Below are 15,998 nucleotides of genomic sequence, written 5' to 3'. Positions count from 1 at the left end.
CCGCCGGGCACGCTAGGAGCGCGCTAGGCCGTGCGGGTCGGAGCGGGCCGGAGTAGCAAAGGGGGGCTGTGGCGGTGGCGGCGGCCGCGGCGGGGGCGGAGGGGGCGGCCCCGCGGCCCCGCGTCCGCGTCACGTGGTGTGAGGCGGGCAGCCATCTTGCTACAAACACAAACAGAGAGGAGCGGCCGCCGCGGGAGCGCCAGCGCCCCCTCCCCCGCTGCCGCCGCCCCCCGGCCCGCCGCGCGTCGCCAACGCCCCGGGACCGGAGCCTCGCGCCGCCCGCCCGCCGCGGTAAGCGCCCGGCGACCCCGCGGAGCCCGGCCCGCGGCCGGGCCCGGGCCAGGCCCGCCCCCGACGCCGAGGCGGCCGCGCCGAGCCTGCGAGAGCCAAAGCGGGAGCGCGGGCCGCCGGCACGGACCCTCCCCCGTCTCCTCCCGAGGCCGCCGCCCCCGACGCCCGGTGTGCCCGCCCTCCGGCCCTCCCCGCTTGACCCTCCCCCGGCGGGGGCCGGGCCCCCGCGCCGCCCGGAGGGAGGCCGGCTCCCTCTCGGGGGCGGCCGCCCGCGCCCCCGCACCTGGCGCCCCCTCCCTGAAGGGCACGCCGTCCTCCCGGGCCGGCCCGCCTCCTTCCCACCCCCGCGCTCCTAACGGTAGCTCTCCGGCCCTCGGAAGCCCGGCCCAGGCCCCCCGCCTACCCCCGCCCGCATCCTCCGCCCGGGGGCCCGGGACCCTAATGCCCGGTTCTCCCCGGAGATATCCACCAACGCGCCTCCGGTTTCTTATCGGCCTGAGCTGGGCCTGGCGAGTCTTAAAGTCCAAGCTTTCCGTGACTTCTGGCTAACGTGGAAGCCTCTCCTCTTAACCACAGCACTTCGCCTGGGTCTTCGCCTAAATTTCCTTTCAGCGAGCGGCATTAGTGCTTGGTCATTGGGGTCTTCTTCCTCCCGGTTGCCCGGCCGTGTGAAACACCTTAGTCTGTCCTGTCGCCAGGCTGGGCCCTTCCCACCCCATCTCCCCTGATGCAGCAGCTCCCCAGTCACGGCCCCTCACACTTTGCCTTTTTTTTTTTCCAAGTTAACTTTAAAAAGACCCTCATCTCACACGTCTTACCCAGCCATTACTAGAATTCCCAGTGAGAGTACTGGTCTGGTCCATCATAGGGCCGGGCCTAGCCCCGGGGATAGATGCTCAGCCAGTACTTGTTGGCCAGCTCTTTCTTCCAGTCACCCCAGTCTCACTCCCCTCTTGCTTCTCATTGCTGCTTTTCCAGAGATCAGCCTCCACAGCCTTTCTGCTGCCCGAGAGCTGACACGCGGTTGCAATTTAGCCCCCGCCCCTTGGCTTGCATCTCAAACACCTTGGGTACCAACAGGCTGGTCCCCTTAGCTTCTCACAGTGTGGGTGTTTGCTCTCTGGTCCTTCATCGGTACCGTTCCCTGTGCAGTCCCAGGCCACCCACCCTCACCCCAGACTCAGTTTTATTTCCTAGATGGTAGGTCTAGTGTGTCACTGGGCAGGGTTGGAACAGATCTGGGCGTTGTGTGGCTGCCACGGCCTGGACCAGGGACCTCGAGGGGTCCCACATGGTGATTACAGTCAAGTGAGTTCTGTTCTTAGACTCCTGGCCTGTCTTTCTCAGCCAGCAGATATGTCAGTGTTGTCTGTGGTTTGATGGATTAAAGGACCCCAGTTTGCCCTGGCTTTTACATCTGTAGTTGGAGTTTGGGATAGGAAAAAAAAAAAAAAAGCCCCACTTTAGAGCAGAGGAGGTGAGAAGTGGCTACGGGAAGGATTTTTTTTTTTTTTTTTTTTTTGATGTGGACCATTTTTCAAGTCTTTATTGAATTTGTTACAGTATCGCTTCTGTGTTTTTTTTTGTATTTATGTTTTGGTTTTTTGGCTGCGAGGTATGTGGGATCTTAGCTCCCCAACCAGGGATCGAACCCACAGCCCCTGCATTGGAAGGTGAAGTCTTAACCACTGGACAGCCAGGGAGGTCCCTATGGGAAGGATTTTAAAAATTCTAACGAGAAATTAAAAATGGTTTAAAACTCACAAAGTGTGCTTGTGAATTCGGGGTGGTTCCTGCTGCACATGTGCCCCTTCTCCAGTCTCAGGTAGGGTGTCGGAGACGTCAGTGTCTCCTATCAGGGCAGCTGCAGCCTCTCTTCCTTGTTTTCTCTGCCTGGAGCCCAAGACTGGGCAAGTGGGCAGAAGGGATCAAATGAGGTAAAGTGTGAAAGTGTTTTGCAAACTGTTAACTACGAGACATGCTGCGGGGTGTTGTTATGATGGCTCTGAGGGCAGAGCTGGGAAAACTGACCAGCTGGGAAGAACATGGGCTTGCACCTCTTTTTAAGTCTCAAGAGTTCTCCTACCCCGCATGGAGAATCTTTCCATCCTGAGAAAGGGCGGAGTCGCCTCCAACAGGCTTGGGGCTGGGTGGTTGCTCAAATGTTGGGGAATTTGGTATTGTACTTCTGTTAATAGTGGTACCTTCCTGTGCCAAAGCACATTGCTCTGGATTGGGGCTAATTTTCGCGGTGATGGAATGAGGAAATAACGTTCTTAACTTAGTGTGTACTGGGACTGCCTATTCTCTGGATTTTTTCCTTCTCCTGTAAGTTCTGAACCCCAGAGAACAGGGTCCCCTCGTGTTCCCTCAAGCCTGTCGTGAGCACCCAGGACCAGTGTGTGTCCTCTCCCTTGGACTCCGGCAGGGGGCAGTCTTTTAAGAGCAGTAATTCAGGTGTTCAGGGAGTGAGGGTATGCTGAGGCTTGAGAAGGAGAAGGGGGCGGGGTGTGGATAGATGTGGCAGACAGATGCTGAGAGGTGGGGGCTAAGCACAACATCCTTAGGTCAAGTAGCCGGGGAGGGATGCTGTCTCCGTCCGCTGCCTGCCACCTCCTCCTCTTTCCTTCACTGGAAGGGGATCCAAATGCTGGGCTTTCAAAGTTTGTGATAGACTCAGGACAATTTTGTTTAATCTATTCTTTTCCCGAGGATTTCCCTCCTGGCAGGATTGCAGGTTTCTCTCATGGGACAGTGTAATTAGGGAATGATTTCCTTGCTCTTCAGAGGCAGGAATGAGCTGGAGTAAATTTGGTTTCTCTTGTCTTACATTCTTCCCCATAAACAGACAATAGGTATGGTTACCTTCTGCCTGCGGCACACAGTGGGGTTTCTTAACTGTGCCCCTGTTGGTAATCCGGGCCCAGACAGCTCTTTGCAGTGAGGGCCGTCCTGGGCAGCGTAGGATGTTGAGCAGCAACCCTGGCCTCTGCTCACTGGATGCCAGTGGCATTTCCCAGTCATACTGACCATAAATGTCCCCCGACATTGCCGCATGTGTCCTGGGAAGCAGAGTTGCCCCCAGCTGAGAAGCGGTGGCTTTGACGAAGGGCGTGGGAAAGACGCACGCCTGTTTGGAGCTAGAAACGGTGGGGCGCGTGTGTGCTGCCCACAGTCGGAGGGCCAGGCAGCCACCGGGCTTCTGGGAGCCAGGCCTCCCCTGGCTGGGCCCGCCTGGACGCTTGACCTTTCTCACCGGCCGCTCCTCCACTTCCTCTCGCCTGATTGCCTGTCTCTCTCGCCTCCGCAGTTTCCCTGCTTCTCACACCGGGAGCCAGCGCTTTTTCTCAGTTCGCTCCTTGCAACCAGGACAGAAGGGCGACGGCTGAAGTGGGAAGCGCCCGGCGGCCAGCCGCCTTTGCCACTCCCTGGAGGGGTGGGAGGGTGAGTTGTCCCCTTTCTGTCCTCCCACCCCGCAGCAGCTTTCCATGCTCGCAGGACTCTTTGTCCCATCCGTCTAGGATGGGGCTCTTCTGGGGTGGCCTGGAAGAGGCTCAGAACAGCCTCTCCTGAGTTTGTTTGAAGGAAGTGGGGTGTTTTTCTTGGAGTGACGAAGACTTAGTATGTGATAGCTATCCCCAAATGTCTTCTTTTCCCCCAAGCCTTTTTTTTTTTTTTACCAGTAATGTTTATTTTATTTATTTTTTTTTTTGGCCGCACCACGCGGCATGTGGAATCCTAGTTCCCCGACCAGGGATCGAACTTGCGCCCCCGGCATTGGAAGCATGGAGTCCTAACCACTGGACTGCCAGGGAAGTCCCCCCACAAACCTTTTAAAAATGGTCAAATATAACATATACCATTTTAGCTATTTTTTAAAAATTATTTTTATTTTTTTGTTTTTGGTTGCATTGGGTCTTTGTTGCTGCGCGCGGGCTTTCTCTAGTTGTGGCAAGCGGGGGCTACCCTTCGTTGTGGTGTGCAGCTTCTCATTGCAGTGGCTTCTTGTTGTGGAGCACAGGCTCTAGGCACGCGGGCTTCAGTAGTTGCGGCGTGTGGGCTCAGTAGTTGTGGCTTGCGAGCTCTAGAGTGCAGGCTCAGTAGTTGTGGCTCACGGGCTTAGTTGCTTCGCAGCATGTGGGATCTTCCCGGACCAGGGCTTGACCCCGTGTCCCCTGCATTGGCAGGCGGATTCTTAACCACTGCACCACCAGGGAAGCCCCCACGCTAGCTATTTTTAAGGATACAATTCTGCAGCGTTAAATACATTCATCACGTTGTTGTGCAGCCATCCACCTCATCCCCAGAACTTTTTCATCTGCCCCATTTCAGCTGGAACTGTCCCTGTTAAACAACTCCCCACTCTCCTTGCCACCCCACCCCCAGCCCTGGCACCCACTGTCTACTCTGTTCTTCTGAATTTGACTCCCCTGGTAATCTCACGTGAGAGGAATCATCCAATATTTGTTCTTCCGTGACTGGTATGTTTTATTTAGCTAATGTTTTCAAGAGTCATTCGTTGGCCAAATTACATAAGGGTTGTAGCATAGACAGAACTAACCGGACTCGGCTGTTCTGGGAGGCCTACTCGAATTCAGTGACAGGAAGAGCTTTTCAACAGGCCTGTCTTCTCTGACGGCCGTGTGGGCTGTGGCGTGCTCCAGCTCCAGAAGTGGCTAGCTGAGGCTGTTGTAGAAGAGACGCCCGTGCCGGGGGAGGTCAGCCCTGCTCTGGATGGTCTCACAAGCTGCATTTCGCCCTAGGACGCTGGGATTCTGGGAGTGGGTCCCGTGGCTGTCGTGGAGTTTGCTCTGGGCTGCAGCTTTCCCCTGGCCCCTTTGGTGGAAACCCTTCTTCTTCCTTCCTTCCCAGAGTTGTGGAGTCTTGGAGTCGATGGGAACTGTGGAGGTGCTCCGGTCCCGCCTCCGCCCCAGCCAGTGAGGGAAGCCCTTACACGGCTCCCTGAGACCCTGCCCTCCCCCCATCTGCTTGGCACCACCAGGGATGTGCCGCCTCCTGAGAGCCGCCTCCGCTGTTCCTTAGAGGGACGGGTCGCTGCCACCACCACAACCGCTTCTGTCAGCCTCAGTAACTCTGACCTTATTCCCGCTTTGTGGTGAGGGAGCCTTCTTCCTAGCTTGTATCACGGTAACGTCGTTCCCTCCTTGGCTCTCTGTCCTTACGATCGGGCTCTTCCAATCCCAGGGACCGGGCCTCGGTGTTGACTCCGGTCTGGTGAGTGAGCCCTGGGCACGCTGGCTGGAGTGGCCGGCCACGGCCTTCAGCGCGCCCCACCTCAGGCTCTGGAATAGCCCCCGCTCCCCTTGTACTGGGTCTCTCCCCAAACTGAGTCTCTGGATTCTAGCTGCCAAGCGGCCAGACCTGAGTGTTCTCAGGGGAGAGGTAATTTTGCTCCCAGACAAACTTCTCACCCTCTTAATAACTGGCCTTTTCTCTCTCTAGAACATTTGGGACTCCAGTGGGTTTTTTGCTTGTGTGTGTGTGTGTTTTATCTTTGTCCTAAACATCCACGTGTATCTCAGGCACCCCTTCACTGAATGCCGGGCCACTTGGCGAGAGTGCCGAGCTGTCGGGAGGTGCCTGGCGTTCCCTGCCACACCCCCAGCACCTCCGCCGGGCTCGGCCGAGTGAACTGACTGCTCGAGAGGCCTGATGAGTGGAGGGCAGCGATGAGGAGGAGCAGGGCCTGGGCTGCCCTGTGCTCCGTAACCAGCGGCCTCCAGGCAGCTGTGGGCCTTCTCGTTATGCAGGACGGAGGAGGGCTGGAGGCAGGGAGGTCTGTCTCACCTTTAATTTAACCCCACTTTCTTTTCTTCGCCCCTCAATAAGGATCTTTCCCAGATGTGAAGGTCCCTCCCTGGGCACTGCTCTGGTCAGACCAACATCCAGTTGCCTGGGGACCCTGGTTCACTCCAGCACAGGCCCTTGCCTGGAGAGAGCCCGGCCCCTGCCCTGCCTGCTTCCCTGGGCAAGGCTGCCAGGTGAGTCTGGGCCAGAGGGAGGGCGTCCCCCTGTGGAAGCTGGAAGGGGCTCTGCCTGCCTGTTTTCCTCCCCTCCCCCAGGCCTTCCTCCATCGTGACTGTTTGGTTAACTCATGGTGTGAGTGGCACGTGGCTGGCTTAGGCGAGTCCTTACAGAGCCCATTACTGTACCCACCTAGTCCTCATACCCTCGGGCTCTCCGGCTGTGCTGTCTCCAAGGCCCAGTGTCCCCCACGTCTCCACAGGTGTTTGGAGAGTGAACACCCGGTACCCCCTCCCCTGCTCATCCCCTCGACCTCTAGGACACGCCCAGCTCCACAATGGCAGCAGAGACCCTCAACTTTGGGCCTGAGTGGTGAGTCAAGTGTGCTTTGGGTGGCGTAGAGAAGCCGGGAAGGACGGGGCTGCTCAGATTTCTGTCCCTCTCCTTCTCGTGCCCCTTCTGCAGGCTGAGGGCCCTTTCTAGTGGTGGCAGTGTGGCCTCCCCACCCCCATCCCCCGCCATGCCCAAATACAAGCTGGCCGACTATCGCTACGGGCGAGAGGAGATGCTGGCCCTCTATGTCAAGGAGAGCAAGGTAGGGGTGGGCGGGCGTGGGGTGTGGCCCAGTTGCCCGCTTGGCCTTGGCCGGTGGAGAGGGCCCCGGAGCATGTGATACCTCCTGCCCCCGTTGACAGGTCCCCGATGAGCTGCAAGACAAGGAGTTTGCTGCGGTGCTGCAGGAGGAGCCGCTGCAGCCCCTGGCGCTGGAGCCTCTGACTGAGGAGGAGCAGGTGGGGCCCTGCCGGCGGGTGCCGCGTCTCCACCGTGGAGGGGGCTGGAGTTGGGAAGGCAGGTGGTGGAGTTGCGGTTGTGGATGGAGTGGGAGCGGTCAGGTGCCTGGGTCCTCACTCCCACCCCTGGCTCCCTCCTCAGAGAAACTTCTCCCTGTCAGTGAACAGTGTGGCTGTGCTGAGGCTGATGGGGAAAGGGGCTGGTCCCCCCCTAGGTGGCGCCTCCCGTGGCAGGGGCAGCACGCGGAGCCGAGGTAGAGGGGGGTTATGGCGTGTTCTGGGGCGGGCAGCGGTGGGATTCGCGGTCTTGAGGACTTGGAGGGGTGAGCCGGCAGGTTTCCCACGCGCACCTCATTCCTCCTCCAGGCCGCGGCCGCGGTGACAGTTGCTTTTACCAAAGAAGCATTGAAGAAGGCGATGGGGCCTTTGGCCGAAACCCCCGGGAGATCCAGCGTAGCCAGAGTTGGGATGACAGGTGCAGGCTGGGAGAAGGGGGCACAGAGGCAGAGCAGAGAGGGGCCCCGGGGTTAGGGCCCAGGGTCTCACGGAGGAAGGCTTGGGTCTTGTCGTCAGAGGGCACCAGGAGACCCACCAGATCAGCCCTAGTCAGAGAGCTCTCTCTGTGCCCTCTGACCCCCTATGACCCTGCCCTTTTCCTTCCGATTCTCTGGGCACGCCCTTGGGCTTCCTTCCAAGCCCCCCCGTCCCCCTGCCCCCCCCCCCCCGCCCCCTCCCGCACCTCTCGGGGCAGAATGAACAAGGTGAGCAGAGATCCTGCAGGTTGGGGGCGGAACTGTCCTCTGACCCACACCTGTCCCTCCCACAGAAGCGAGAGGCGGTTTGAGAAGTCGGCCAGGAGGGATGGAGGTATGGAGAGTGGCGAGGGTGGTGGCCAGGCCCTGAGTTCGTTAAGAGGTGGGGGAGGACTGAAATGGGTGGCCCCGGTTGGGGGATGTTTCCTGGGGGAGGTGGTAGGGGCAGGAGGGCCCGGAGCTGGGCTCCTCTTTCCCAGCAAGGTGTATAGTAAGAGTCTTGCAGGGACCGTGGCCGCCGCCCGCTGACTGTGTCTTCCCCTGCTCCCAAGCGCGATCCGGGTTTGATGAGGGAGGGGCTGGCCCGAGGAAGGAGCATGCCCGCTCAGATAGCGAGAACTGGCGTTCTCTCCGGGAGGAACAAGAGGAAGAGGAGGAGGGCAGCTGGAGACTTGGGGCAGGACCCCGGCGAGATGGCGACCGCTGGCGCTCTGCCAGCCCTGGTGAGATGGGGGCCAGGTGGGGGGCGGCGGGTGGCGAGAACTTCCTGTGAGGGTGGGCACCTACGGCCAGGCAGAGGGAGCAGAGAGTTCTGGAGCGGGGCGGGTGGGAATGCAGTCCCGGAAGTGCCGGTTCCGGGCCGGGGGTCCCAGTGGGCGGCAGAAGAGTGGGGACTCTGGCTTGACTGGGATACCGATTCTCCTTCTCCGACTTTTCCTGCCCAGATGGCGGCCCCCGCTCTGCTGGCTGGCGGGAACATGGGGACCGGCGTCGGAAGTTTGAATTTGATTTGCGAGGGGATCGAGGAGGGTGTGGTGAAGAGGAGGGGAGGGGTGGGGGGGGCGGCTCTCACCTCCGGAGGGGCCGAGGGCCTGACGGCTTTGATGACGACAAGGATGGGCTCCCGGAGTGGTGTCTGGACGATGAGGATGAAGAAATGGGCACCTTCGATGCCTCCGGGGCCTTCTTGCCTGTCAAGGTATCTGCGAGGCGGCGAGGGGGAGACTTTTCTTAGAGGTTGGTGGGAACCTGCCCTGAGGGGGTCCTCTCACTCCACTCTTTTTTCCTCTGCCGTTCACCTCCCTGTCATATCCCCTAACCTGTGCAGAAGGGCCCCAAGGAGCCCATTCCTGAGGAGCAGGAGCTCGACTTCCAGGGTCTGGAGGAAGAGGAGGAAGAGCCTTCCGAAGGGCTGGACGAGGAGGGGCCTGAGGCGGGTAAGCCTGCGCGGTAGGGCAAGGAGGACGCCTGCAGCCTCGAGCGAGCGGGGTCCGCGGGCAACACGGAGGGAGGCCGGTGCCGACACAGTGTGGGGAGGAGCCTGCAAACAGCAGGGCTGTGTCCAGAAGGCCAAGGGTCAGATGAAAATCAAAGCAGAATCAAAATGACCTTCGACAGTCCCTCGAATCTGTCGAACACGGTATTAAACCAGTGGTATTGTGTGTACAGCCCCGGACAGTGATACGGATCCGTGTCCATTACCGCAGGGGCAAGAGAGGAAGTGTGCAAAGTGGGGTTTGTGGTGTCAGTTCACCGAACCTTAGTTGTGTTGACCAAAGATACGTGGGTGGACTCAATACCCAGAGGCCCTTCTGACCACAAATGGAAGGTTTGTGCTAAATCATTTTGAAGGCCTTCCGGCTCTTTGGTTTTGAATTCTGGTAATTACCCTTCCCTTTCAGGTGGGAAAGAACTGACCCCACTGCCTCCTCAGGAGGAGAAGTCCAGCTCCCCATCCCCACTGCCCAGCTTGGGCCCACTCTGGGGAGGCAACGGGGAAGGCGATGATGCTCTGGAGAAAGACCTGCCGGCAGCTGAAGGTAGCCAGAGGGCAGGGCCGCCCTTTCCCTGGAGCCTGGGGCTGGTGGGGAAGATGCTCCCCTTCCCTGTGGGAAGGAGGTGCAAGGAGTGTTTGTGGGGGGGCCAGAGTTAGCGCCGACTTTTCTGGAATAAGGGTGGTAGAAGGGGGACTGTCTCGCTCCCTTCTCTGGACTCACCCATTCCATCTTCCCTTCTTTGCTCCTTCTAGGAGACGATATGAGGGCAGTGCAGCTGAGTCCTGGGGTGGGTTCACCCCCTGGCCCACCTGGAGATCTGGAAGATGATGAAGGCTTGAAGCACCTGCAGCAGGTGTGAGGGGGCCTGAGAAGGCTCTGGGGATCCTCCCCTCTTGGGGGGACAGAGAGTCTTTATTCCGTCTGTCGTTGCCGCGGTTCCAGGCTCTTCCCCATTGGTCCCGCTGTGTTAGGACCTGCTCTCTTGACCCCACCCCACCTTAGCCCCAGCCCCGTCCGATGTTGCTGGGCTTGGCCGGTTAAGGCTTCCCCTCTCTCCCTGGGTTCCCAGGAGGCGGAGAAGCTCGTGGCCTCCTTGCAGGACAGCTCCCTGGAGGAGGAGCAGTTCACAGCCGCCATCCAGGCCCAGGGCCTGCGCCACTCTGCAGCTGCCACCGCCCTCCCCCTCAGCCATGGCGCGGCCCGGAAGTGGTTCTACAAGGACCCGCAGGGGGAGATCCAAGGTGCCCGTGGGAAACAGGGCATGCAGGAGGGGCTCCTGGGGCGTGGGGACAGCACCGTTCTCATCAAGGGCTCCTCTGGCGCACCTTTCTGACCACAGCCCCCTTTCCCTTGGCCCAGGCCCCTTCACGACACAGGAGATGGCGGAGTGGTTCCAGGCGGGCTATTTCTCTATGGCCCTGCTTGTGAAGCGGGGCTGTGATGAGGGCTTCCAGCCGTTGGGTGAGGTGATCAAGATGTGGGGTCGTGTGCCCTTTGCCCCTGGGCCCTCACCACCCCCACTGCTGGTGAGCATACCCCCCTTTGCACAGAGCAGGGACGGGAGGTGGGAGCCTGGCGGATGGCAGCGGGTGCTGCAGAGCAAGCCAAGGTCAGAGCCGCCGGAACTCTCTGGCCCTCACTCAGGGAAACATGGACCAGGAGCGGCTGAAGAAGCAGCAGGAGCTGGCGGCAGCCGCCTTGTACCAGCAGCTGCAGCACCAGCAGTTTCTGCAGCTGGTCGGCAGGTATGGGGGGCCCAGCAGGGCTTGTCAGTAGGGCTGCACTGGCCCTGTGGCCGGCCCACCTCATGCCCGTCCACTTCTCGGCAGCCGCCAGCTCCCGCAGTGTGCGCTCCGGGAAAAGGCGGCTCTGGGGGACCTGCCGCCGCCGCCGCAGCAGCAGCTCACCGCGTTCCTGCAGCAGCTCCAAGCTCTCAAGCCCCCCAGGTGTGTGGGATGCTCCATCCTCGCTCCGTGTTCCCGTGGCCACGCGCACAGCCCTCGGGTGGTGGGGGCGTGGGGTGCAGGCTGGAAATGGCTTTAGGGTGCTGAGTGTCAGTGCTCTGCTCCCCAGGGGTGGGGACCAGAACTTGCTCCCGACGATGAACCGGTCCCTGTCAGCGCCAGACTCGGGCCCCCTCTGGGACATACATACCTCAGCCTCATCACAGTCAGGTGTGTGGCCAGCCACTGCCCGCCCGGCCCATCCTGAGCCCTGAAGGCCCCTCCCTATCCCCGACAGCCGCGGGTGGGTGGGTACCCTGAGGCCTGAGCTCCCTCCTGCAGCTGCCTTTGTTCCCTGCAGGCGGTGAGGCCAGTCTTTGGGACATACCAATTAACTCTTCGACTCAGGGTCCAATTCTAGAACAACTCCAGCTGCAGCATAAAGTGAGTGGGCGTCTGGGGCTGGAGTCCTCGGGTATCGGGGGCCGGGCCACGGCAGGGAAGGCCTGACGTCAGGTCTGATGTCGACCGCTGCAGTTCCAGGAGCGCAGAGAAGTGGAGCTCAGGGCGAAGCGGGAGGAGGAGGAGCGCAAGCGCCGAGAGGAGAAGCGCCGCCAGCAGCAGCAGGAGGAGCAGAAGCGGCGGCAGGAAGAAGAGGAGCTGTTTCGGCGCAAGCAGGTGGGGGCCCGGCCGAGCGCACGTCCTGCCTGGGCCGGGCCGGGGTGCCCACCGGCCCTCACCGCGTCTCTGCCTCAGGTGCGGCAGCAGGAGCTCCTGCTGAAGCTGCTCCAGCAGCAGCAGGCGGTGGCTGCCGTCCCTGTGCCTCCTGCGCCCAGTTCCCCGCCCCCCCTGTGGGCCGGCCTGGCCAAGCAGGGCCTGTCGATGAAGACGCTGCTGGAGCTGCAGCTGGAGGGCGAGCGGCAGATGCATAAGCAGCCCCCGCCTCGGGAGCCTTCGCGGGCCCAGGCTCCCAACCACCGCGTGGTGAGCAGGCTGGGCCTGGCCCCTGCTGGCTGGCACCTTGGGGCCCTCGGGAACCCCTTCCGGTCAGCTCCCGGGGTGACCCGGGGTGGGGGGCACACTGGTCCCCATGTGACCCTGGAGGCGCTCTCTTCTGTGAGGCCCTCACCTCACCTCACCCACCCGCCGTGCCACCTGAACGAACCTCCCACTCAGCGTTGAGTGTGTGTGTCCCGGCCTGGGCCACCCTGACTTAATGCCCTCTGTAGCAGCTCGGGGGCCTGGGCGCCACCCCCCTGAACCAGTGGGTGTCTGAGGCTGGGCCGCTGTGGGGCGGGCCCGACAAGAGTGGGGGCAGCAGCGGCCTGGGGCTCTGGGAGGACACCCTCAAGAGCAGCGGGAGCCTGGCCCGCAGCCTGGGCCTGAAGAACAGCCGCAGCAGCCCCTCTCTCAGGTGGGCGCCGGGGCCTGCGGGGGTGGGCGTGGGAGGGTGCGGGACTCCTGAGCTCATCAGGTGGGTCCCGGGGCCTGCGGGGGTGGGCGTGGGAGGGTGCGGGACTCTCTCAGGTGGGCGCCGGGGCCTGCGGGGGTGGGCGTGGGAGGGTGCGGGACTCCTGAGCTTCACCTCCATCCCGCTCAGTGACTCGTACAGCCACCTGTCGGGTCGGCCTGTGCGCAAAAAGACGGAAGAGGAAGAGAAGCTGCTGAAGCTGCTCCAGGGCATCCCCCGGCCCCAGGATGGCTTCACCCAGTGGTGTGAGCAGATGCTGCACACGCTGAGCACCACGGGCAGCCTGGACGGTACAGGCGGCTTTCCCCGGGAGGCCGGCTGGGGGTACCAGACCCGCATCGGTGGGCTCTGACAGCCCCATCCTGCCCCGCAGTGCCCATGGCTGTAGCAATCCTCAAGGAGGTGGAATCCCCCTACGACGTCCATGACTATATCCGTTCCTGCCTGGGGGACACGCTGGAAGCCAAAGAATTTGCCAAACAATTCCTGGAGCGGAGGGCCAAGCAGAAGGCCAGCCAGCAGCGGCAGCAGCAGCAGGTGAGGTTTCACAGAGCCCTGGCCAGAGGCAGTGAGGGCGCCCAGCGCTCCCCTGACCGCCCCCCTCCCTCTCTTCTGCTTGGCAGGAGGCTTGGCTGAGCAGTGGCTCCCTGCAGACAGCCTTTCAGACCAACCACAGCACCAAACTCGGCTCTGGGGAGGGCAGCAAAGCCAAGAGGCGGGCACTGATGCTGCACTCGGACCCCAGCATCTTGGGTGAGTTTGGAGTGGGGAGGAGGCTCCTTGCTCAGCACTGGGCAGGAGCCTGGGTGGGTGAGCTCAAACCCAGCTTCCCCTGGCTTCAGGGTACTCCCTGCATGGACCTTCTGGTGAGATCGAGAGCGTGGATGACTACTGACCAGCCCGTCCCACCAGCACCCTGGGCTATAGGCCAGGGGCAGCAGCAATGGCTTGGACCCCTGGGTCCCCGGCCTGCAGGCTCCCCACGAGGAGCATAGGAGGAAGCAGGGGCAGGGTCCCCAGCACTTGTTACAAACCACACGATGCACCTTAACTCACCCACCACGAGGCACTTTACAGATTGGGGGGAAGGGTTTTTTTGTTTTGTTTTTGTTTTTAATTTTAAACAACATTGAAGAAAACATTAGAGACAAAAAAAAATTGTTAAGAAGGAGACTCTAAGCACTCCCTTTCCCTTTTGGGGATGGGGGAGCAACAATGGAAGATCCACAGAGGTTTTTGTTTCGTTTTTTTTTCTTTTTTTTTTTTTTTTTTAAGAAAAAAGAAAAACAAAAAAAAATGGTTAGGAGACTGAAAGAAAAAACACACTGTTATTTTGGGGCAGTGGGGACACGGGCCCCACGGACCTGTCCTGCCTGGCCCCCGAGGCTGCACTTACCCTCCCTGCCCCACACGGTGGGCCACTGGGGTAACTGGAAGCTGGGGTGCCAGCAGTTTGCACAGCGAGGCCCCCTCAGCCCCGCCGGCCGGACCCGCTGTGAACGGCTCCCTTGTTGCTGTGACTGTGGCAGAGGTGTCTGAGGTGGGGGCCGAAGTAGCCCCTTGGCTTCGCTGCTTCTGGGGAAAGTTGCACAAATGGGCCAGGCCGCCTCAGCGCCCCAGGCTGCCGCCCTGCACTGGCTGACAGGGTGGATAGGAGAGGGCCGGCAGTGCCAACCTCATCTGGCTGTCAGGCCGGCAGAACTTCCACTCTGGCCCTGGTGAGGGGCTTCCCCCTCCGCTGCCATTCGGGGGGCCGGCCTGGGTGCGAAGCTGAAAGTTCCAGCTCCCTGCCTTGCCACATGAATGTATTCTCTGGGCCACGAGCCCCTGCTGCGCCCGCTGCCTCAACCCGAGAGAGGTGGGGGCGGAGCAGTTCCTCCAGGAGCTGGAGAGAGAGGCGCCACTTCATGACTGTTGTTCCTCCTGTGAAGGGGGCAGGCGAGGGGCCAAGGAGGCCACGGAGTGGGCCGCTTGGGGCTTCTGGTTGCAGTGCGGGGCTGTTAGAAGGGAGCCCCCCACCTGCAGCCAGCTGTGTGGGACATGGACCACCCAGCTCGGCCCTGACCCCTCCATTGACCAAATGGGAGAGGAGCAAGCGGCCTCTCCCCTCCCTGCTCCCCTCATGTTTTTAAATGTTGGGTAGGGTGGGGTGTCAAGAATGGGAGTGTCTATCTCTCCTGGGTCGGGGGTAGGCTGCCTTTCACCAACTTATTCCCAATCACCTACCTGGGTTTGTCTCCATTTGGGTTGTTTTTTTTTTTTTTTTTTTTTTTTTTTTAAGTTTGTTGTATCTTTTGGATTTCTCATTTAACTTCTCCCGTGGACCTCATTGCTCAGAGCGCAGTATTAGGGCAAGATTCTGCCACTGCCTCCCCTCCATGAATGTATTTATCCTTCCTGCCCTGGGGAAATGGGGAGTGGCCCCAGTTTTCTTTCCCCATCTATCCCCAGAGAGATGATTTTTTTAACTTTTTTTTTTTTTTTTTTTTGCACCAAAGTGGCAACTGGGTCAGTGTTGGGGGATAAAGCTGGCCTCGGGGGTGGAGGGGCCCCCTCCACCTGCTTCTCCCTGGTTTCAACAGTGTTAGCGTCCGTGAAAAGACAATATTCTCTCTAAAGCAATAAGGGGGTGATGGGCCAGGGGGAAATGTCTTGCTGCTGCTGGCCCCCCAGCTCCCCCTTTCCTCGAGCCAGTATTTGGTGGCATTAGAGGTGTTGGGGGAGTACTGTTGTGACTGAATGTAACTGCCCCCACCCCTGCCGCAGCCAATGCAGGGGGAGGGGGGATGACACTCTTCCCCGTCTCTTCCTTCCCCTCCCCCCCCAGCTAAAGAGACTTTGAATTTAGGGGGCCCTTGAGCCTGGAGAGGCCTTAACCCTGTGAGGAAGTGTAGGGGGAGCCCTCTCCCACCCCCATCCCCTTCTGAGAGTGGTCAATGTTTACAAGCCCCTGAGCCCCCCAGCCCAGGGACTCAGGCCCCTTGCTGTCCTTTCCCAGCCCGTCTTCCTGGGCCCCGGCTGCTCCCCCGCCCTTCCTGGGGTTAGGGTGGGTGCAGGGGTCATTCTGTATCCTTGTCTGCCTTGTACCCACCATCTCCCCAACCTGTGTGACTCCCTTCTCGTCTACCTGCCTCTGTAAATACTCCGCTTCCCCCCAATAAAACTTGGTGTGTGTTCTCCCCTCCTGCGTCTGAGTTGTTTCTTGGGGTAAGGGGATGTTGGGAACGAGAGGCACAGCTCAAAAGAGCTGGGAACTGAAAAAGCCACAGGCAAGGGGTGGCTATGGTCGGCCAGCCTAACCAAGCCAGACTAGAAATGGGAGGGCTGTGTGTGTGGAACACCTGTGACCTGCGGGCCAGAGAAGGTCCTCCCACCTGTGACTCCGCTTCCGGCTGAGGAGGAGTGGTAGTCCCCACCCCACTATTTGGAGCCCCACATCCCCCCAGCTGGTCTGCCGCTGGGGACAGATACCTAGAGTGAGGAAGACA

The 15,998-nt window shown here is 60.5% G+C and overlaps 1 protein-coding gene across 11 annotated transcripts; it reads left to right on the top strand.

Annotated features, from left to right (window-relative positions):
• Positions 1-142: 142 nt before the first annotated feature.
• Positions 143-15,691, top strand: GIGYF1 (GRB10 interacting GYF protein 1). Of its 11 annotated transcripts, XM_073791955.1 has the most exons (28): positions 149-291; positions 3,602-3,735; positions 5,164-5,407; positions 6,142-6,293; positions 6,539-6,648; positions 6,742-6,871; positions 6,972-7,067; positions 7,210-7,321; positions 7,434-7,542; positions 7,894-7,934; positions 8,152-8,322; positions 8,545-8,798; positions 8,928-9,036; positions 9,502-9,639; positions 9,849-9,949; positions 10,166-10,337; positions 10,456-10,622; positions 10,741-10,841; positions 10,926-11,042; positions 11,155-11,270; positions 11,401-11,483; positions 11,577-11,717; positions 11,796-12,023; positions 12,269-12,453; positions 12,640-12,800; positions 12,884-13,047; positions 13,134-13,263; positions 13,353-15,691. In XM_073791955.1, exons 5-28 carry the CDS (start codon positions 6,614-6,616, stop codon positions 13,403-13,405), a joined length of 3,114 nt encoding a protein of 1,037 aa, XP_073648056.1. In that variant the 5' UTR covers positions 149-291; positions 3,602-3,735; positions 5,164-5,407; positions 6,142-6,293; positions 6,539-6,613; the 3' UTR covers positions 13,406-15,691. The 11 variants fall into 11 exon arrangements, with proteins under 11 accessions (XP_073648055.1, XP_073648059.1, XP_073648058.1 ...); XM_073791957.1 differs by having other exon boundaries at positions 147-291; positions 5,164-6,293; positions 12,272-12,453; XM_073791956.1 differs by lacking the exon at positions 5,164-5,407.
• The last annotated feature ends 307 nt before the right edge of the window (positions 15,692-15,998 follow it).

The sequence above is a fragment of the Tursiops truncatus genome, chromosome 15 (genome assembly GCF_011762595.2).
Source record: "Tursiops truncatus isolate mTurTru1 chromosome 15, mTurTru1.mat.Y, whole genome shotgun sequence".
Classification (NCBI taxonomy): Eukaryota; Metazoa; Chordata; class Mammalia; order Artiodactyla; family Delphinidae; genus Tursiops; species Tursiops truncatus.
This window is presented reverse-complemented; position numbering and strand designations above follow the sequence as displayed.